Here is a 21,788-nt window from a genome sequence, read left to right as displayed (position 1 = left end):
CACTGGGGAAAGAAATAGTTATTGGTACAGAATAATGAAATCCAATGGAAGGAGACTAATAGGAGTCCCAAACAGATTCCATTTTCCACTGTCATTAGGCAGTAATGGTGCAGGCATTAGGGAGATGATGAGCTGAATGGAATGCCCCGTCCCATCGCAAACAGAGAGAGCGAGAAGCTTGGACGGCAACCTAAATGCTTTTGGACACAAATCGGTGGCGTCCGATGAAGTCTTATTGAGGCATTAATGGCGCGGTTCAGCCGCCACACGCAGCCTGAAGCACTTGGCTGTTGATCCAAACAGTGTTTACATTCCACTCATTATGGGCTGGACCCACTTTAACCCAGTGAAGACTTGGATTTACATTTTAATGATGCGCGTCAGAATTGTTTTACATGTTGACGGCTAGACGATTGGATGAAATGCACTGCTTGGGGGGCATTCTTGTGCTCGACTGACCTACGAGTATGAAGGCCACACTGAAAAGAAAAGAAAATGACAATAAACCAGAAGCAATTCAAATATTACTAATGAAGGTGTAATTTTAAGCGGAAAAATGTCCTAATTTTACTCAAATTAATAAAAACTATATTATGAATAAAGTCTTAAATTCAATAGGGGAGAAAGTAATGATTTTGCATGATAAAAATTCAAAAACTTAGAAATAACATTTTAATTTGAACGTGGAAAAACTTAACATTTTATGAGAATAAATAAAAAATATTAGAAATAAAGTTGTTTTAAGAGGGAACAAGTGATAATTTTATGAGGATAACACTCAAATATTACAAACAAATAATAACAATAATTTTATGAAAGAAAAGTTATTTTACAGGAGTACATTCAAAATGTGACAAATAAAGGTCATTTTATGAAACAAATGTCATCACTTTACTATGAAAGTATAGACAAAGAATTACAAGATTTTCTTTATCATTTTAAAATTACTGGGGAAAAACCATAATACTACGTGAGAAAAAATCATGAATTTTTCAGAGAAAATAAGTCATAACATTGTTATAATTTACGATGATAATTTTGTGATATGGCCAGAAAAAGTTTCAATTTCACATGAATAAGGTCACTATTTTATGAGATTTAAAAATACATACAATCAAATATAATAAAAGAAGTCATAGTTTTACGAGAACAAAGTAATAATTTTTACATGAAGTCGCATTGATACTAGAAATAAGATTATGATAAAGGAGTCATAACATTAGCCGGCACGGTGGACAACTGGTGAGCACACCTGCCTCACAGTTCTGGGAACCGGGGTTCAAATCCCGGCCCCGCCTGTGTGGAGTTTGAATGTTCTCCTTGTGCCTGCGTGGGTTTTCTCCGGGCACTCCGGTTTCCTCCCACATCCCAAAAACATGCATGCGAGGTTAATTGAAGACTCTAAATTGCCCGTAGGTGTGACTGTGAGTGCGAATGGTTGTTTGTTTCCGTGTGCCCTGCGATTGGCTGGCGGCCGGTTCAGGTTGTACCCCGCCTCCCGCCCGAAGATAGCTGGGATGGGCTCCAGCACGCCTGCGAACCTCCTGAGGAGAAGCGGTAAAGAAGATGGATGGATGGAGTCCTAATATTGTGAGGAAAAGGTTATACACAATTATAAGGTGATAGTACACTTAGAATATTGAATACTATAATTTACAATCATTAAACTAACATGACAAAATATATTTGTAATTTTTGCGAGAATAAAGTTGGAAAGTTACAGGAATTAAGTTGTTAATTATGGAAAAAAGGAGCGCATTATTTGGGCAAAATAAATTGTAATCTTACAAGACTGAAGAACATCAGTCAGTATTTTGTCAAATCAACGCCATCATCAGTATGAACAATTTGATGTGAATATGAAGATTTTGAAAATACACAATTTGAAACAACCTCTTTTGCTGGGTTTATTCTCCAGCTTCGTCTTTTTGTAATTTGTGATTTTTTGTTTGTGGCCCGTCACACTCCCTGACTGACTGAGGCCTTCTCTGACACGTGATCCTCCCTTAGAAACTTTTCCCATCTGATATTTTTGTATTCGCCTACTTGCAATTTCAGCAAACATTATCAGGCCGCCTTGTTGATTGAATTCCAATATTTACTGCCCTTTGAGCTCTGCTGTACAAGCCCCGAAGGAAATCAAAAATCATTTCTTTTCGACTTCATCTATTGGAAGGCAGGTCACACAAATATATTTTCGTCTTGCAGGCAATGTGTGAATATTCAGCCTGAAAGCACATGAAAGGTCTTAACCAATACAGGAGTCATTCACTGGAACCTCTGAAGTTGAACACTATCTGTTCCGGGAAGTATTTTAAAAAATGCATTAACTGCCATACACATTTCTCAAGAGGTCAACCACTATAAAATGTAAAAACAACAAAATCTATTTTTTCTTTCGGGTCACAGGTGAGGTGAAGTGTCCTATCTATCGTGCGATTTAAGAGGTACAGTAGAGTTCGGGACGGGACTGGACTGCGGATTGCAAAAATCTGCAAATAATTGACTCCCATTATAATTGCATGGGAAAAAAAAAAAAGTAAAATATTTATATGCGGGGATAAATCACTAATAAGATTTTTGGGCATTGGGTCTCCCAAAAAAATAAGTAAAGAAATGGGAAAAAAAAAGTATAAATTGGGAAAAAACAGCAAATAGGCGAATCCACAGGTGCTCAGTATGTAGGGGTCCACTGGTATTGACTTCCGCCTTTTCACTCTAAGTCAGCTGGGATAGGTCCCAGCTCCCAGTTATGCTAAATAGGCTAAACGCTACAGAAAATTGATGGATGGTGTAAGAGCTACAACCTGTGACTGGCTAGTGACCAGTCTTGGGTGTACCCCGCCTCTCGCCCAAGGAGTTAAAAAGCTGTCATTCGGTCGATATTTTGTTTTGTTTTTGCTGTAAAAATTGGAGCTACGATCGAATTCAGATATGCTCAACGCAGTCCAGAACCTCACAACATCCGCCCAGCATCTCACTCACAATTAGAAATCAGATGAAACTGATTTCCAAGCTGAGTCATGGTACGAATTTAAATTATGGTACCTCTGTCATAGCAAAAATCTCTAATCAAGTGGTGAAAATGAGACCTAGAGCCTAGAGGACTGACCTGTATAATGGATGTTAAAGAGAGACATCCCTATGACACCATGGCGTTGAAAGCTAGCAAAGTGAGGCAGAAGCTCAGAAGCAGGTTCCCCTTCCTGTTCTTATTCGAGTCCTCAGTCAAACAAAGTGGGTACAAGGATACTTAAGCATATATTTTGAACTACGGTGGACAAATGAGGCAGATTTGGGAGGTTGCTACTACGCTATGCTATGATTCTGTGCATTTAATTATGTCTGTGAGTAGAAAGAACTCAATGCAGAAGAGTCCAAAGTTAACTACTGTATCAGAGTCTACTTCGGCCAGTCACTCATTTCATACATTCACACCGTCCAACTGGAGTACCGTAGCTCCTTCGTGTTCATGTCAAGCCCCTCATAAACTCCAGAAGGCTGAAATCACGATCACAAGTTTGAGGATAAACGGGATCGGACTTTAATCTGCTCCGTCTCCGGAAGGCTCACGATGGAGTCCTTCTTGGGACGGACCAAAGTCCCCGACAGGAGTTCCTAATGCGAACGCTGCACCTGTGCCGAAGGCCCCCGCTGACATCTGGTGGGGCAGCACAATCTTGTGCGGTACGGCGCTGCAGACACCCGCGTGGCCCGATGGGGTCTGAGCGGGTCCGATGGAAGTAGAGGAAACACGAGTGGATGGGGTTGGACTGGGGGCTCCCGGGTGAATCCCTTCATGTGGCAACGAGGGCTGAGAGGCCGACAGCGCCCTGGTGTCCTGGCTGAGGTTCTCCATTGGCAAGGAATGGGTGCTCTTACGCGTGCTGGGGTGGTGCGCAGGGCTCGCCGTGTGTTGCTGGACCAAAGACAGTTGGGAGCCCGCGGCGGGACCAGCCAGGATGCTGGATCCATAAGGTAAATACCGGGGGCTCTGGACCGAGGGGCTGGACAGGACTGGAGCAAAGCCACCAGAAGCAAGGAGTTGCGAATGCAACGGCGAGGCGGGGCTGGATATATTCTGCAACACCTGGAATCTCCTCACCATCCTGGGAGACTGTAACGACCCGGCCCCCACCGAGTTCCCTTGCGTGGGCGGACAAAGGCTCATGGCTACAGCCTGCTGCAAGTTGGCGATAGCGAAACTTTGGGGCTGTTGAGAGGAACCCGGCGGAGTAAAAATTCCACTGTGCTGAGGCGGCGTTATAGACAAGGGCTGCGGTCGTGGCACGTCCACCTGTTGAACCATCTCACGATCGTATTTGACGATCTCCTGGATCATCTCGTTCTCGCGGTTGTTGAACACCCCAGAGTTGAGATCGTGCTGAACTTTATGCATCAGGATCGAGTTCTTCTTACCTGAAATGCGAAAGAAAATGCAGGTAGTGTTGTTGCTAAGGTAACGAATGGCCCCACGGTGAGAGAAGGGGTTTCCAAACCTTTCGGGTCCAGGGGCACCTTGCAAGAGAGAATTATTTTACAAGGACCCTCTTAAAATCCTTATGCCAATTTAAAATAACTGTGCACACCTAAATGGAACTTTCTTTTTTTGGAATGTTTCAACTTAAATATGCATTCATCAATTAATAGAAAGGAACTTAACCAAATTCAATTGAATTCTGTAACATTTATCCATCGTCGCTAGCTGACGTGCACTGTTGCCACGATTTCCACCACTTTCACTCCGACAGACAGCATGAGATGTCTTTTTGTAGTTGTAGTCGTTGCAAGAAGAGCGGAGATTGTGACCAGGATACAGACAAGAGCGGTACACAAGGAATTCCAACAAACATGGCAGTTCCTGAGACGGACGGCCACATCGTAACATACCATTTTTGACAGTTACAGTACGTGCACCAGAGAGTCCAATAAATTGCCTTGGCCAACGAGCTAGGTGCTGTTTCAAGAAACGTCTAAAGAAAAAGACATGACACAGGCATGTGTCAGCCTGCTCTGGTAAATGTCCATTACAGATGAGGCAAAAAAAAACAAAAAAAACTGGTCTAATCAATTAAATATGTTGCAGACGTGATGCAAATCAACAAACCATTTGGCTCCCCACAAGTGCAAAAGGCTGAGAACATCGTTTTCCTTGGAGGACCTCAGAGTGTGTTTGGTGACCTTACTTTGTCTTTTTTTTTTGTTTGTTTAACAAAACTCTCAGTAAAACAGATGGGGTTGGCTGCATACCTTACCCCGGGGAGCAGAAAATGTCAAACATGCCAAAAAGGTTGATGATAATCCTGTCGCAGGGCTCATCTGTTGATGAAGAGGTTTCACCAAAACATTATTATTCTTTTTTTTAAAGCAATAGATCAGTTTTAGGGTCTTTTCCAATATGCTTATGTCAGGGACAGGGTCAGAGTCTGGTTAGGGTTCAGATGAGGATTAGGTCTACAATATGGTTAGGGGTAGGATAGTTAATGTGTGATTTTGTTTATATAAAAATAAAAAAAAAAAAAAAAAGGTACACAAGTTAAATGGAAATCAGCCCTACTAAGATTACGATCATTTGTCATCTTTTGCTTAGGCATTGACGATGCATTAAATGTCATACTCTCGCAACAACTGCCATTGTTTTGGTGCACAACTCAAAAGTAATTCTAATTGTAAGCATATTGTAATATAACTAAATATTTTTGAATGACAGGAACTGGTAAGATGTAATGTTTTAGAAATAACTCACAAACAATAAATCCAAAAGCGTCTGTTTGCGTGTATGTGTTATTATGGTTTGACAGCTGCATATGGATCTTCAATAAGCATTCATGCTCACAGATGCTTGAGAGGGAAATCTTTGAAGCGTGTCGTAAGCTTTGAAAACAGATGCTGATATCGGAATATTGTTAACTGGTGGAGCCTGCTGTTTAATGTTCCAAACACACACAACGCACATATAGCCCAACTAAAGAAGGCACTGTGGATGATCGTCGTCTATTGAGTGCACATGAAGAGTGTGTTTTTGGTTGGGTTAGCGCTTTAAACACACCCTCCAAATATGCAAGCTGACTGGCGGTTGCTCATGTGTGGAATGTGGTTGCTATGGCAACAGATGGGAGGACAGGGGAGGCCGGGTGTTTTGCAAATAGGTAAAGGAGAGTGGACGCGTGAAATGGGGCATTGGGGTCATTTGTGAACATGGCCATGACTGACGATCTACTCCTAAAGTTTCTGGGACAGAACGTTTAAAGCATGGGTGGGGAACATACAGCCTGCGGGCCATACATGGCCCCCCAGAGCATTTTATCTGCCCTGCCATGCAATTGTAAAAACAGATTATAGAATGCAATTTCTTTAGAATGCTTTACAGTGATGTATAAATGATGAAGAGCTAACCATGAACTGAAATGTGGAATGGGGGGGAATGCTGAAATATAGCTAGCTATTAGTTTTTTGATGAGAATTGATAATATACTAACATGCTAACAGTCAATATGTAAATACATAGCAATATAGTGATCTGAGTAACGAAAGCGCTACAACAGATCGATAAGAATTCTTTTCATCTTTCCTTGTATGAAAGTGCAAATTTTTCACGAGTCTTGATCAAATGCTAACATGCTAACAGTCCATATGCTAACACACGGAAGATAGCGATGTGAGTTGCGAAAGTGCTAAAGCAGATTGATAAGAATTTTATATTGTGACCTGTATTAAGGTACTCTGTTGTATTCTAATGAGAATAGATCAAATGCGAATATGCTTACAGCTACTGAGCTGAACAGGAATTATTTGAAATGGTTAGAATCGGCTGAGAAATGTGGAGGGATAAGTTACATTTGTACAATATTTCGATTCATTTCAATGCAATTTTTGTTTTCTAATGGTAAATGTTGAATTGTGAGAAATGTGTGAATTTGTGTAATGTGAAAAGTAGGTTCACAGGGTGTCCTTAAGAATCTGAACTGTTTGCAATTGAAATGGCTTAAATCTGTTGGGAAATGTGGCAGGATAGGTTCGATTTGTACAATTTCTCCATTCATTTCAATGCCATTTTTTTCTTATGGAATTGTGGGAGCATGAATTTTGGGAATGTGAAAATGTAATAATAAAAATAGGGAAAATAGTAATAATAATAAATTATAATTCTTCAGCATGCAGATAGCACAACAGAGTACAATAACTGTAATAAAATAAATATTTAACCCACAAATTCTCCTAATTTATAATAAGAAACGTTTGTTTGCTTGTTCCATCATACTTTCTTATAAATGTAGTATGTCCTCAGATGTCTGCATTTCTTTATTGTCACATGTATGTATGTATGTATGTATGCAAAAGCTGAACCGTGCCTCGATCAAGGGGGAAAAAATGAGTTTAAATGAATGTGAGAAAAGGTGTGATATATGCTAAGAGGGTGTTTCCAGTGCCATGACACGTCTACATTGAGAAGAAAAAAAAACCCGCTTGTGAATAAATTTCCATGCTCCCCTCATCACACATCTTCATCGTTATTCATCACAACTGTCAGTTAGCGCGGCGACTCCTTATGCTTCGTTTTCTCTCGTGAATGACTCGCAGACTTTCATGAAGATATTGTACTGTACCCGTGTCTTAAACATATCAGGGTAGCGAAATCCCCAGGACTACGTTTTGTACGACACTTTTCACTAAAATGATGATTTTCTCTGGAATTGCCTGTGATTACCGAGAGATGATGTTTCCCGTGCCAAACTGTATTACTGCTAAATACATTAACAGTAGTAGTCCTAGGGGTTAGTGATTTGGGTCAATTTTACCCAACTTTCCCACGGAATGTTCCCAGAAATATACCCGAAAATTTCCCACCCCTCCGTGAATCGTGACTCACCTATCCTGTCCAGCCTGTCGATGGCGACCGTCTCGAAGGCGCGCCTCATCATGGGGTACTCCTCTAGGACCTCGTTGAAGTTGTCCACAGAGAGCGAGTACAGGCGGCAGTACGTGTCTGACCGCACGCTGGCTGTCCGTCGGCCACGAGTCAGCAGACAGATCTCTGGAGAAAGAAAACGCAAGTCAGTAATGTGACAGCGTAACAATGATCAAATTAATCGGTAACAATTTTTCATCATCGATCAATCATTAAGATACCTTGTTTAACTTGAAAATTTCAGCCTCTTAACAGTAAATATCCGTCCATCCATTTTCTGTATCGCTTATTCATAATTATATTTATTCAATGATAAAGAAGCAGAAGCAGTTACATTTAAACTTTTTTTTCTGAATCAAATCATGTGCAATTTTAAGGGTAAAATGAGTTTGAAATTTGTGAAATATTTACAGTTTAAACCAGTGATTCTTAAACGTTTTACATCAAGTATCACCTAAAAAAAAATACTTTAAAATACCATCTTTATGAATAATGTTAAAATACTGTAGCTGGCAAGGGTTTATCAAAAATGAAGCCGAGGGTTTATTTCATATTATTGTAAGCCACTGTAACATTAGGCACAGTTTGAACCTTAACACCTTAAATAAAAAATAAAAAAATGACTTCAAAAATATTGAATTAAAATGTAATGCATTTTAATTCAATATTTTTACAGTTAAATAAATGTATTTTAATTCAATATATTTTATAGTTAAATACAACTGAACTGTACTGGGCGGCTGGTTAGAGCGTCTGCCTCACAGTTCTGAGGACCGGGGTTCAATCCCGCATCCCAAAAACATGCATGGTAGGTTCATTGAAGACTCTAAATTGCCCGTAGGTGTGAATGTGAGTGAGAATGGTTGTTTGTTTGTATGTGCCCTGCGATTGGTTGGCAACCAGTTCAGGGTGTACCCCGCCTCCTGCCCGATGATAGCTGGACATAGCCTCCGGCACGCCCGCGACCCTAGTGAGCTCAGAAAATGGATGGACGGATGGATGAACTGTACCGTGTAGGCAGTGATTATTTCGCACACCACTAGAGGTAGCCTGTACCTTACTTTAAAAATCACTGGTTTAACTATTTATATACTGAGTGGGCAATAATAAACCTTTTTTTCTGGGGGGGTGGGGTCTATTAGTTGCGTTTCTTCGCTATTAGGTGGCAGGGCTCGGCCCAGTGGTGACTGAAAGTGGATCGTGAATGGGTCGCTGGTGTGCGGTTACTTTGACCTGCTGCCTTGTGAGTGGCGCCTCGCTGACAGGCGCCGTTAATGGAGCACCCGCTATATTTGGAGACGGCCGTGCGAAGCTCCATCACGTTCACTTTTTTCTTCTTTCCTTCTTCTTCTTCTTCTTCCTCATCTTTTACACCCTGTCGTCTTGACAACCACGCGTCAAGAAACCGTGGGGAGCGTCCGAACGGTCCATGTGCACACTCATGAAAACCGGCCGAGACATGACAAATGGCCGCATCATCATCATCACTATTGTGTTGTTCTAATGGGCTGCACCTGCATCAAGCGATATGCTGAACGTGGCTCTTTTCATTATTCTAACGTGGTGGGAAGTAACGAAGTACAAATACTTTATTCCTGTACTTATGTGGATTCTTCAGGTTTACTTGAGTATTTATTTTCTGATGACTTTTTACTTTATTGACCCACATTTAAAAACAGGTATCTGTACTTTCTGCTCCTTGGGCTGATTACTTTTTTTAATCTGTGCGGATGACACGTAAATAAAAGTCAATAACAGTTGAGATTTTCATTAATTGAGATCTTGGGGCCAGCAGCGACTTGGAGGAATGTGAACGGTAAAAATTCCTTCTTACTTTTGTACTTAAGTACATTTCGGACTGTACTTTTATTTTTATTTTTTTTTTTTTTTACTTTATCTTAAGTAGAGGCATTTAATCACTCCTTTTACTTTTACCGTATTATTTAATGTACTTCTACTACTTAAGTACAGAGTATAAGTACTTTTCTGTATGGAACGCCGCTTGAGCATTTATTCGATATCCTTGCTATCCAGCTTAAGGTCCATGTACTAGTATGCTCTTTGTCCTTATTAGTAAGACAATTCAATGCACTAGTAGAACTACTGTGTCTTTAATAGTTTTTTCCACTCCTGCCTTCCACTACTGTATGATCTTTCTGAACACTAGTAGGACAACGTAGGCATACTAGTAGGACAACTATGTTACTAGTGAGGCAATACTTTGCACGAGGTAACATCTATCCGGTACTAGTATTAGTGGTGAACCGCATAAATGTTAACTAGTACGATTGTATAATGTCACTAAGTAGTGCTAGTCCCACACATAGTTGTCAACTAGTGCACAGTTTTCCCTCAATATTAACATGCAGTTGTCCTAGTTGTGTGAAGATACCGTATGTCATACATGTTCCAGGAACGTGCGTAGATATTTTTGGGGGCAGGTGCTCAAGCAAAAAAATAAATACATATTATTTTTTTTTTTTAAAAAGGAACCCATCACCAAAATTAATCATACAATTAATAAAAAAAAAACAGTAGTATATATTTAACCTATGTATTTATTCTTGTTAACACAATCAACACAGTCAATAATTCTTAACAAAGAAGGTGACGTTTTTGTGATATACAAAAAATGAGAACCAGATAGCTCATTTAAAGAAAATCCACTACTAGTTAACCTATAACCTGTACAACTGAATTGAAAATTATTTTTTAGAGAGGGGACGTAAAAACAAACAACGGACATAACGTGATTGGGCTTAAGGTCCACACGACTAGGGCACTAGTAGTTGAAAAAAAAGTAAAACAATAGTAGTAGTACTAGTAAGACACAGTAATTCTAATCGTTTGCTGAATTGTCTTACTAGGCAGGAAAAAGCACGTTTTAGTACATGGACTTTCAGTCTGATGTGAAGGATTTCGAATAAATGCTGAAACGGCTCCTCCAGTATACGCACGCCTACCTCCGAAGTAGGAGCCGTCGACCAGCTTCATGCCCACGCTGCCTTTGGTGAGCACGGTGAGCACGCCGTGCTGGATGAAGTACATCTTCTTGCCGATGGTGCCCTCGCGCACCACGTAGTCGGCCGGCTGGAAGACCTCGAAGCGCAGCTTGGTCAGCATGGCCGTCACGAAGTTGGGGTCGGCGTTGGCGAACAGCGGCATGGACGCCACCAACTTGCGGCAGTTGAAGTTGACGATTTCCTGACGGAGAACACCGACCGACATTCCGTTAGAACAAAAATGTAAATGGAATATCACTTTATTTTGGGGAAATTGGGACTTCTAAGATTCCGACATTATTTTCATGGACTAGTACGACTCAATTCTCGTCAATTGACAATTTTATATAGGGTTTTTTTCTGTAATATTTAGCTTTCTTAAAAGATTATGGCTTTTTGTTTAAAAAAAAAATTCAATTTATTTGAGTAAAATTATTACTTTTGTCCTCATGAAAAGCTATCTTCTAATACAGTCTCAGAATAAAAACCATGACTTATTCTCATATTACTTGATTCCGCAAAAAGTTTACTTATTAATTTAAAAAAATAATGTTTCATATACAATAATCTTTCATAAAAAAATTGTCTGTAATATTATGACTTTATTCTAGTAGACATACTTTTACTTAAGCTTTTTCTTGTAATATCAAAACTTTATTCTTGATTTTTTTTATTATTATTGTAAATGTAAAATTACATTTCAAAATCATAAAATTACTACTTTATTACTTTAAGATTTTGATATTTTCTCATATTTTTTTCTGTAATATCATTACTTTATTCTGTTACTCTTTTTCTAGTCAAATTCTTCTCATAAAACAATTTGAGTTACAGTATTCTCATAGAATGAGATGATTACTTTTTTCTATTTTGATGATTTTGTTTCATTACGACTTCATTCTCTCAAATTATTGCTTCCACCTCGCCTTTATTTTCAGAATTTTACGAAAATATTACACTTTTTTTTTCTCGTAAATCCATGACTCTATTTGCATGGTTAGTGAGTCCTGCAGGATAATTTATGAAGTATAGTAAGACAAATAAAATAACAAAGAGAGAAAAGAGATCATCTAAATATTAAATGTATATATTTTAAATTTTGGTTAATCTGCTCTCATATGTTTAATTTATAGAATTATGCACATGCATAATATAATACCCTTGCCTTTTTATAAAATTATAAGATTTATATTTTAAATTATATTGGATTGGACCTCTAAATATTAAACCTTTACTTACTACCTCTTACTACTTAGAAGGAACTTAATAAGAGACATATGAGGTGACAGTAGGTGTAACTCTATCAATATTCAAGCAGCTTGCCAGCATCTAAAGAGTCTGACTACACTTTATAATGACAATCAGTGCGTGTGTGTGTGTGTGTGTGTGTGTGTGTGTGTGTGTGTTTGTGTGCGTGTGCGCGTGTGTGTGTGCGTGTTAGCCACCTCTCTCAGAGGCTCATTTAGCTCCTCCAGGATGCTCTCCTCATCAAACATCTTTCCCTGGTATCTGTGCTCGTAGTAGTCGTGGATCTTCTGCCGGAACTCTGCCGGCAGCTTGTGGAATGACATGTACTGCTCCACTTGTTTGTACTGAACGCCACAGGGGGAAGGGGGGGGGGGGGTTAAAATGGGAGGAGGAGGAGGACATGAGCACACCACTTTTTTTCACCAGGAGATTTGTGTTCCATTGATGAGCTGAGGTAGTATACATAAAAACAAGAAGTGATAATGATAGTCAAGCTACACACATGGATCCACATGAGAAGCCCGTGACCTGTTTATTCCTCCAAGTGATGAGGTGAAAACATAAAACCTGCTGTGAGAAGATGCAGGTCGTGCTGTTACACCATTATGTTTTTTCTTTTTTTATCTTTGTATAATTTTGTTGCCATGAAAGGTTGTTTTCCTCCTTGTTTCTGTAGTATGGTTGCAAATATACTACAGCAATATGTTCTATATTACTGTAATACAAACCTGAAAACTCCAAGTGGGAATATTTATTGTAAGAAACAGGAAAAATTGTCATCATTAACAGTATGGCAAACAGTGCAGTCTCCAAGTCTTCTGACTAACATGACCGCTACTGTCCACTAATACTAAACATTGAGCTGCCAAACATATCATTGTTCACAGTCACTTGGAACAGAGCATTAGAAATTAATCTTAAAACTCATTTTGGTCCCTGGAATTACAACCCCAATTCCAATGAAGTTGGGACGCTGTGTTAAACAAATAAAAACAGAATACAATGATTTGCAAATCAATTTCAACCTATATTTAATTGAATACAATACAAAGACAAGATATTTAATCTTCTAACTGATAAACTTTGTTGTTTTTAGCCAATAATCATGAACTTACTTACTAATAGTTGTAGAACTTGCACAATTCAACTGAATGTTTTAAAATAATATCGAGTGGGGAGGAAAAATAAATAAACAACTGAAATAATGTGTGCACACCCTTTTATAAATGGAACGCGTGGGGCGATCAGCTTCATGTTAAATGAGTCAGCACACACCTGCCACCATTTATAGTGCCTCCGATTAAGCCCAAATAAATTTAAGATGTTCTAGTACTGACTTTTTTTGCTTTCTAACAGAAACCTGAAGGTTTTGTGTCAACACTGACTGTTATTTGGAATTGTTTGTAATTCCCGCCTTGATATATTTCAAAATCAATCGGATTCTTGCAGTGAAATAGCAAATATACAGTAGTCATTCTTCTAAGTTTGAAAAAAAAAACATCAGAAGACTTCTGTGTTGTATGTGTTTATAAAATGTGTTTATAAAACGTGTTTATAAAAATTCTTGCACCAATCAAAACAAAACAGCGATCCATCCATCCATTTTCTGAGCCGCTTATCCTCACAAGGGTCGCGTGCGTGCTGGAGCCTATTCCAGCTATCTTCGGGCAGGAGGCGGGGTACACCCTGAACCGGTTGCCAGCCAATCGCAGGGCACATACAAACAAACAACCATTCGCACTCACATTCACACCTACGGGCAATTTAGAGTTGTCAATTAACCTACCATGCATGTTTTTGAGATGTGGGAGAAAACCGGAGTGCCCGGAGAAAACCCACGCAGGCGCGGGGAGCACATGCAAACTCCACACAGGCGGGGCCGGGGATTGAACCTCGGTCCTCAGAACTGTGAGGCTGACGCTCTCGTTCACCGTGCCGCCCAAAATAAAACAATCCTTTAAAAATGTAAGAGCATCAGGAAGAAAATGTCTAGCGGAATTCTGAGAAGTACTATTTGCGCATTGATTTTGACTGGGCCACCTTCTTTTGTTGTCTGACCGCTTTCAAAATCAATAGGGTTCTTGCTAAGCTATATAATACAGTGATACATCACAGTTTTCAGGAGGGCTGCTTGATAATTGAGACCAGAAGACTGCTGACAAGAAATCTCTTGGAGCTCTAAAATGTAAGGTAAGGATTTTCTCGACCGAATGTGTGTGCGCGCGTTTGTGTTTGCGTGTGTGTTTGTGTGTGTGCGTGTCACGCAGTGTGAGTCATGATCTCTGTGGAATCAACTGTCAATTGGATGAGTGGTATTTTCCAAGCAGCGGGTCAAGGGACAACGTCTGCTGTCCAACAACCGCAACAACTACTGACATCAAATCTTCCTTACAGCTTCTTGTTGAACTACATGAAAGTCAACTATTCACTACAATTGTCAATCAGTCTTAATTGATAGCATCGCTTGGGGGGCATTTATTGGTGGGAAAAATATTAAACAATGGTATACAGTACTTGTATGATTAAAAAAAAAAACAGTTGAGTTTAAAATAGAATTAAAAAAAAAATAGTAATCCAGAAGGAAGGGAATGGACGGAATTAATAAAATACAAACATGGATGAACACAACATTGTGCAGTGATTCCAGACTGGAATAACAATCGTCTCCACAAAATGTAAAATCGACTTTAATGCTGCTCTTTAATATATGCAGTAAATCTCTATGGAAGTATATCTGTGCTATCTGAGTTCTAATTTGACAGATTATTATTATTATTTGATCTTGTGGTATTTGTGTGCCATCCGGATTTCGAAAATGTTGCACTAAATTCTTTGATGGTAAAAGAAATTCTGTTAGATCCATTTTTGTGCCATCTGAGTCAGAATTTTGTTTTCTCGCCGAATCTTTCACCAAATCTTTTGACATCTGTTTTTTTTTTACTGTTAAAAAAGTCAGTGGAAACTACTTAGTGTAAATAGGTTGAGTTAAAATTTAAATTTAAGATACAGATTTTTTTTTTTACACTCAATTTTTCAAATTTAAACTTTGATGGCAAAGATAAACTTCAGATAAACTACTCAGGTAAATCCTCATAGACAGTATGTCCTATAGAAAAAAAAAAACTCAAATAACTGAATTCCCAATGCTTACTTGGTATGTGCTGTTGTTTTGGTTAGCAACAGAGTTCGCATAGGATCATCAGTAAACAATTTAACAAGTCGTTTATGAATGGAGGTAATTACAGTAACTACCCCTTTTTTTCCAAACAGGAAAAAGGAGGCGTCTATTTGAGGAAGGCTTTTAGTTACGTTAAAGATGTCCCCACGGTAACTGATTTGGGCACGGTAGAGGTCACTATTTGAAGAAGCACGGGCAGCAATATTTTCAATATCACTGTAACAAACGCAGGGAAACGGTTTTTTCATGTGGGAACGCGAGAAATTACATAGAGCAGAAGTAGAATGCCATATTCAAGGTCTTGTGACTGATTAACATTGGACAATGAACCACGTGCTGCTTCACCAGACAAATCACCAGACAAATCTGATCATATGTAACAGCCAGTTCTGATACATTTCAAATGTTTTCTTCCAATATACTGATTATTGCACAATTCTATCGGTGTTATTGTCAAAGAGTTGTGATGATATCATATAGTCAGTAAAAAAAACATACTGGATGAACCCTCCCAAGTTTTCAGTACATCAGTAACTGCGGAGAAGCCGCTGGTCAATAAAACCGCCAGAGCGGGATAAGGAGGCGACACTCTATTAAGTGTTTGCAGCCCAGCGAGTCAGTGGGTGTGACAGTCTCAATTAAAGCCAAATGACAGCTCGCTCGCTCGCTCGCTGCTGCCTTCGCCTCTTTTAAGAAGTTGTTGTCGTTGGAAGTTTTATTGACTTGGTGATTTCCGCGGCACTAGCCTGAGATTAGCGGCCGCGTCAGTCAAAAGCCAACCGGGCTCCGAAAAGTTGATGTAGCGGAAAAGTCACGTTTAAGCGCCACTATGCGGCATTTTGTGACTGCTGGGTTGCATTTAATTGTGCTTTCATTCTGATTGACGTATGTTTATGGATCCATTGGAGGAAAAAAAAGTTGAAAAAATCCTCACAACATTCCGGTATACAGTTGAAAAAAAGAACGACTGCTGACGACCTCGATAAGTCATCTTGCATGGCGACAACATAACTAAACTAAGCTTGTTTCCTTTTTTAAAATGCATAAATTCACGCATATATGATTTAACAACAGTTTTACACCACTTTCCATGAAGAACAGTTTGTATATTATCTTTTAATTAATGTTTTACATTCACAAAGGCCGTCAGCAGTACTGTAAAACGGCAGGTTTTTTTGTTTTGTTTTGTTTTTTATCTTGGAAAAATGAGCATTATGTACTGAAATTAAAAATAAAATTGAGATAAAGAAAAATTATAGAAGTGTGCAGATTATAAAAGCAAAACTGTTTTAACAAGAAACATGTTATAAGAATAATGGCATATTTTTATAAGAAAAACATAATATGAAAATAAATTCAAAATAGAATGGAATAGATCTTTGCCATTGTCACAGGTACAATGAAATTAAAATGTATACATGTGTTCATTTTCTGAAATGCTGTGCACAGAAAATTTCCACAAGAAAAGTCGTGTATAAAATTTGATGAGTGGCCCTCATACTCCTTCAAGAGGGCTACATTGATTTTCCCCAACTTTTGAAGTGTGAAATCCAACTTTGAGTGTCCTTCTCCGGGTCAGAGGTCCAAAACGTCTGCCTTTCCATTTTTCTTGAATGCAGCTTCATCCTGAGGTGTTACTGTATGACCTCAGCGATTGGCCATGTTATGAACTGAGCACTTCCTTTTTGTGTCAAGGTCTAGTGACCGTGTGCTCATCACTGCTGGCCTCGTGGGGGGTGGTCACAAGCTCCTCCGAGGATGCCCCATAAGTGGGGGGGGGGAGCGGTTACATAACAGCCAGCGTCCCATGTCCATCTGCCATGTCCGCTGGCAGATAGTGTGTCAATCGACACACTAGGGCGAATCGACGAGGAAGGTTTGGTGGGATGCGGGGACTAAGGATGACGACGTGCAGGAACGTGAGCTGAAGGCTCCAGTCAACTCCATGTGAAAAGATAGACGACAAAGTCTTCATGGACAATGTGACCCGCGAACTAATGTACTCCTCCTTATCTCCTTGTTGTGTACTGCAGAGGTATACTGTATTTTCATATATTATGGGAATTTGTAATGTTCCACTCCAGTTCAGGAAAAATGTGTTAATTGAAATGAATGGAAATTCCATTAAGTATTTACAACCTTTCCCCCATGACTGTGTAGTGTTTTTTTTTTTTTTTTTAAAGAAAACTATCACTGTAATATAGTACTAAATAAAAATATACAGTAATGGCATTCTTAAATCGAACGTAAAGAACTAACCATTTTTGCCACCTTTATTTTGTTTCGGTTCAATGCACAATGTGCTGCTCCTTCTGGTGTGCACGCCTTGGCCACCAGGGGGAAGTATAGTAAACTGTACAGAGGTTACATTAGTTGGTGTTTTTTTCCCGCAAAGGATAAAGAATATATGCGTGTGAGTATTTTTATATTGTCTAGACAAGGAGCAGGTGATTGAACTACTGCCAACAACAGGACATTTTTTGTTGAGTTTTTATTAAACACTACTTACTGTTATCTTTTTCTTTTTTTAATCTCACACTTGATAAATAACCCGAACAAAAAAATTTTAAAACTAATAGTGAAACTAATTAAAAAAATGATGCATTTTTAAAAAAATAAAAACTAAACTTAATTTGAAAAAGAAAAGTCAAAACGAAACAAAAACTAAAATCGAAAATCCCAAACTATTATAACCCTGGTTCTAAAAACCTGTAAGTGAGGTCACTTGTATCTCAAGGCACCTCTTTATTACTGTTTATACGGCAGGCCGGCTCTGGCCCCCGGGCCTTGAGTTTGACACCTGTGGTTTATTTGGCGCATAGCGTATGAGAAAAAAAAACTTAAACAATAAACCACATGCTGCTTCACCAAGCCTGAAGACAAAGACTTACACCCATTAAATTTTTATGTGGATCTGGATAAAGGTACATACAGTATCAACGTTATATGTATTTTTTTTATCATTTTCACTTTGAGTATTCACAGTCTACTTAGATTGGGGTCACGTAGTGCAATGTATTTTGATATTACCGTAATGAACCGTGACATTTCTTTTTCCAGTTATGTAAACACTGTAAAACTTTCCATATTTTTAACACTGAATAATGACAAGACCAGATTTTAGATTTTAAATTAGGCAATGTTTGGCCTTGGTGGAGGACATTTTAACAAACTTTGTCAAGGTCAAATTTTTATTGCAGTTCTTGTTGTGGATCTCATTACATATTCAGAAAGATTTGAAATAGACAAAGAAATATGTTTCCAACTTTTATAAACGTGCAACAACGCTGTTGCTGTCGTTTGCTGTCTCTGTTGACTTAACTTCCAGTGTTGAAGTCCTTGCTGTCGCTACATCTTATACAAGAAATTCCAACCCGTAAATCTGTCGTGTGATGTCGACTAGGTCGTGTTCTTGTCCATGAGCTGCCAGCATGTTTGTTTAATTGCTCATGGAAACAAAAGGAAATGACTGTTGTGGACACCACAGACAGACTATTTGCCCAATTATCTCCTCCATACTTGGTTTAAAAACACTATTGAAAGAACTTTGCCTGCAGCTCAACCAAAAATGGATTCCACTGACATGGTGCAGCAATACATGTCAGACGCATTTACAGACATTGCAGCTACTTTGAACAGAGATCCATGCTTGACCACATTTGGGAAATACCTGTAAACAACACTGCACTATAGGGGATGTCTTCACACAACACAATAGGATTTGTTTACACCTTCCAGCTCAGTCCAATTATACCTGTTGACAGTTTTTGTTAGATGTACAGTAGCTGAGACCGAGCAGATGAACACAAACAAGCGCACCGGCATATATTTTCTCCCAGGGATAACAGGGAAACTGTAGGGGTCTGAAAATAGTACCAAGTTGGAACAGAGTTCATTAACAAACAAGACCAAAGTCACTGCAAACAAAAACAAACCAGACCACCAGTCAGTCGGACCAAATATTGTGTCGATACTGTTCATGAAAAGCAGGCTTTTTTCACTTCAGCTCCATCTGCTAGATGTGGTGGGTCACTGCCCCTATTTAGCCCCAATGCAAGTGGACTGCAACACCAAAATGTGACACTATATTAAGGACTTTGGGGGGTCTGAAATTTTGGAAACAAGTAAGAGCAAGTGAGAACTATCATTCATAGCAGCCTTTTTTGACTTCAGCTCTGTCTGCTGGATGTGGTTGTTCACTGCCCCACTTTGAGCTCAATGAAAGTAGTGTCAAAAGTCTGAAAAAAGCAAGTTAGAAGCGAGTTCAGTAAAAAATAAAGACCGAAGTAAAACTAAAGAAACAGACCTCCTCTACGGCCAAACGATCCCAAACATGTCGGACTCGGACTGAAAAATCATAACGCTCCAGGTGGTACTGTTACATTGCAGACCTGTAGGTGGTGGTAAAGTTCAGCAAACCAAATATCACGCACAGCAGGCTTTTTTCACTTCAGCTCCATTTCCTGGTTCAGGTGGGTCCCTGCAGGTGCTGTCTCACAAAACAGGATCGCAAACATACAATTGTTTACAGTTACTCGAAACAAGGCGTGGGAGACTACACCTGGTAACTAACTAACTAACTTAGAAACCAAATTACCAATTGAATAATTAACCCACTAACAAACAATAGTCTGAAAAAAAGCTTGACTCACTTTTCAAACTTAACATATTAAGTCCACCACGGTCCAATAATATCTGTTGACAGGTTTTGGGTGCAAGCAGACAAACACAAACAGGCGAGCTAGGATACATTTTCTTCCATGGATTATAGGGACATGGGGTGGTCTGAAAATAGAACCAAGTTGGATGCGAGTTCATTCACAAACAAGACCAAAGGCGCAGTAAACGACATAAAAGTGTGCTTACATGAGAATGTGAGGTAAAATTAGTTGTGAATAATAGACAAAGACTTGAAGCTCAGAAGGCAGAATTGCAAAAATTCAACAAAATTCATGCATGCATGTACAAGTATGCAAAGTGACAAGCACATAATCACTTTTTAGGGGGTCTTGGGACACTCACATTTGGACATGATATTAGATAAGATATCCTTTATTGAGCCCCAGAGTGGAAATTCAGGTGTTACACCAATTTAAAAAAATAATAATAATACACTTCTCTCATGAAAGGGAGAACTGAGTTTTAGCTGCATTCGCTGAGATTTGTTTTAATTATTTGTTTTGATTGTTTCGAACTTTGTTTTTGTTTTATTGTTTCTAAATTATGTTATGTTCGATTGTCTTATGTTCAATTTTTGTATTTATGGACAGCACTTTGTTTCAGCTATAGTTATTTTGAAAGTGCTCTATAAATAAAATTGAGTTGAGCTTTGTCATGAAGTGGTGGTTTATTAGTCTCGTATACTGCATTCCACGTGCTTGCTCTACGCAATTCCTCCTCCTCTTGCAAAAAATAAACTAAATAGACAGCTCTTGGTGTTTCCCGGTGTTTAAAAAATATTGCCACAACACACATGGCGAGGATCAATCTCAGCTCAACGATAGCCTGAGGAGTCAGCCAGACAACAAAGCACCCCGATGTGTACAGGATGTGTGTCAGCATTAATATAGGTGCAATTAGGCAGCATCTCATCCAGGATCTAAGGATGCCTGCAAGACAGGCAACGGGGGGCTGAAAAGGAACCTTAGCCGGCTTGAGCTCGGCTTTGATCAGCGCTACAGGTGACGCGACAGGCCAAGGCCTTGCAATTGGCGGCCACGAGCGTACAATTAATGGAACACATGGTGTCCCTTTCAAAGAGTGCTGGAATTAAAGGAGGAAACCGTTGAACTCATATCAAATGGGACACGCTTAGCCAAGTCTTTGTGGAGATCGCATTTGCTTTTTTTTTTTTTTACGTGTGTGCACTCTAGCGGTTTGTGCGCGCTGTTGGGAACAGGTGTCAAATTAAAAAAAAAAGGGCTGCAAAACTAAACAGTGGATATGAGAGAAGAGTTAATAGTTGGAAATCTTCCCAGCAAACTATATCAGCACAACATTCTGCGTTTTTTCCCTCCTTTCGTGATGAGTTCAAATATATACTGTAGATTGCGCTTCAGACGAGGAACAAATTCTCCTTGGGTGGCCGAAGCCATTTGCATCCGTAAGGCCACTTTATTAGAGAATTGTAGGAGGACTGTAGCCTTCCTTCTCACGAAACGTCCCATCCCCATGGGACATTTGCACCTCAAATGAAATGCTACTGGCATATAAAACCAATAGGGCTCTGAGATCGACAGACTCGGGTCAAATAGTGGAGCACAGAGTCCAAAGCAAACATGGTGAAGCAGCATTTAGCTATTATGCTGCACACAAATGGAATAATTTGACAACAGAAGTGACGTCAGCCCCAAGTGTGCATGTTTTTAGTCCAGGTTAAAAACTCTTCTTTTTTCCCGTGCTTTTTAGAGCATTTCCACTTTTAATTATTTCTTGCACTGTACGCTGTTTT

The 21,788-nt window shown here is 39.3% G+C and overlaps 1 protein-coding gene across 1 annotated transcript in view; it reads right to left on the bottom strand.

The window, feature by feature from the left end:
- Positions 1–3,544: 3,544 nt before the first annotated feature.
- Positions 3,545–21,788, bottom strand: part of hcn2b (hyperpolarization activated cyclic nucleotide-gated potassium channel 2b) — a 34,503-nt gene continuing 16,259 nt past the window's right edge. The window contains exons 5-8 of the mRNA XM_061683142.1: positions 12,357–12,503; positions 10,873–11,113; positions 7,871–8,035; positions 3,545–4,419 (exon numbers count right to left, since the gene is read on the bottom strand). Of these exons, the coding sequence (XP_061539126.1) occupies positions 3,545–4,419; positions 7,871–8,035; positions 10,873–11,113; positions 12,357–12,503 (1,428 nt within the window). The remainder of the gene's footprint in view (positions 4,420–7,870; positions 8,036–10,872; positions 11,114–12,356; positions 12,504–21,788) is intronic.

Source organism: Phycodurus eques, chromosome 8 (assembly GCF_024500275.1).
Source record: "Phycodurus eques isolate BA_2022a chromosome 8, UOR_Pequ_1.1, whole genome shotgun sequence".
NCBI classification, from domain to species: domain Eukaryota; kingdom Metazoa; phylum Chordata; class Actinopteri; order Syngnathiformes; family Syngnathidae; genus Phycodurus; species Phycodurus eques.
This window is presented reverse-complemented; position numbering and strand designations above follow the sequence as displayed.